The sequence below is a fragment of the Tupaia chinensis genome, unplaced genomic scaffold, assembly GCF_000334495.1.
Source record: "Tupaia chinensis unplaced genomic scaffold, TupChi_1.0 Scaffold000612_1, whole genome shotgun sequence".
NCBI lineage: Eukaryota > Metazoa > Chordata > Mammalia > Scandentia > Tupaiidae > Tupaia > Tupaia belangeri.
In genome coordinates this window covers 525036-526319 of record NW_006160131.1, presented here as the reverse complement: position 1 = coordinate 526319, position 1284 = coordinate 525036, and the positions used below count along the sequence as shown (strand labels likewise).

The 1284-nt window shown below is 69.4% G+C and overlaps 1 protein-coding gene across 1 annotated transcript in view; it reads left to right on the top strand.

Annotated features, from left to right (window-relative positions):
• Positions 1 to 1284, top strand: part of N4BP3 (NEDD4 binding protein 3) — a 10728-nt gene that overhangs the window by 2955 nt on the left and 6489 nt on the right. The window contains exons 3-5 of the mRNA XM_027775908.1: positions 39 to 392; positions 756 to 995; positions 1100 to 1231. Coding sequence (XP_027631709.1) covers positions 39 to 392; positions 756 to 995; positions 1100 to 1231 — 726 coding nt within the window. The remainder of the gene's footprint in view (positions 1 to 38; positions 393 to 755; positions 996 to 1099; positions 1232 to 1284) is intronic.

Here is a 1284-nt window from a genome sequence, read left to right as displayed (position 1 = left end):
GCCACCCGCCCCTGAGCCCGGGGCCCCGCGCCAGCCAGGCCCGCGCCAGCCTGCTGCACGCCCTCAGCCTGGACCAGGGCGGCCCCGAGCCCGAGCCCAGCCTGTCCGACTCCTCCAGCGGGGGCAGTTTTGGCCGCAGTCCTGGTACTGGTCCCGGCCCATTCAGCTCTTCCCTGGGCCACATTAACCAGCTTGGGGGCTCCCTGGACCGGGCCCCGCGGGCCCCCATGGAGGCCGGGCCGCTAGCTGTGCCAAACCTCTTGCCTGAGCCGCCACCCCCCTACGAGTTCTCCTGTCCCACTGCAGAGGAGGTGGTGGCCGCGCTGCCCGACACCTGTGAGGAGCTCAAGAGGGGCCTTGGTGACGAGGACGGCTCCAACCCCTTCACACAGGTGAGGGAGGCCTGCCCTGGGGCCTGTTCTGACCCTGGCACTGGGGTACGGGCTGGACAGACCCGCCAGCCAGCTCACCCACAGGGCCCTGGGCACGAGAGAGTGCAAACAGGGGGTTCTCTCCTCCCCATCCCTGCGCCCTGAGTGGGGACACCATGGTCGCATTCCTGGAGGTCCTTGCCTAAGAGCTGTGCGGGAAGGAGGAAGAGGTGGCAGGACAGCCGTGTGCTGGGGACACCCCCTGCAGGGCATCCAGGCTAGGGGGTGCTGTGGTATTGGGCACAGGATGTTAGCCGTGGCTGGAGGGACGGGGAAACCACAGCTGCGCCGGCCCCGTCAGAGCCTCCTCTCCCTCCCTGGCAGGTGTTGGAGGAGCGCCAGCGGCTGTGGCGCCTGTACGTGGAGCGGCTGCAGGAGGTGGCTCAGAAGGCAGAGCGCAGCGAGCGGAACCTCCAGCTGCAGCTCTTCATGGCCCAGCAGGAGCAGCGGCGCCTGCGCAAGGAGCTGCGGGCTCAGCAGGGCCTGGCCCCCGAGACCCGGCCCCCCGGGCCCCTCCCGGAGGCCGACCCCAGCATCCGGCCAGAGGAGGAAGCCCGGTGGGAGGTGAGAGGGCACCAGGGGCCTAGGAGCTCTTCCCCCCATCGTCAGTGCCCACCCCATACCCTGCTCCGCCTGGCTCTTGCTCACCCGGAGCCCCTTGCCCACAGGTGTGCCAGAAGACGGCGGAAATTAGCCTTTTGAAGCAGCAGCTGCGGGAAGCACAGGCCGAGCTGGCCCAGAAGCTGGCCGAGATCTTCAGCCTGAAGACGCAGCTCCGGGGCAGCCGAGCACAAGCCCAGGCACAGGATGCAGAGCTGGCCCGGCTGCGCGAGGCATTGCGCAGCCCACAGGA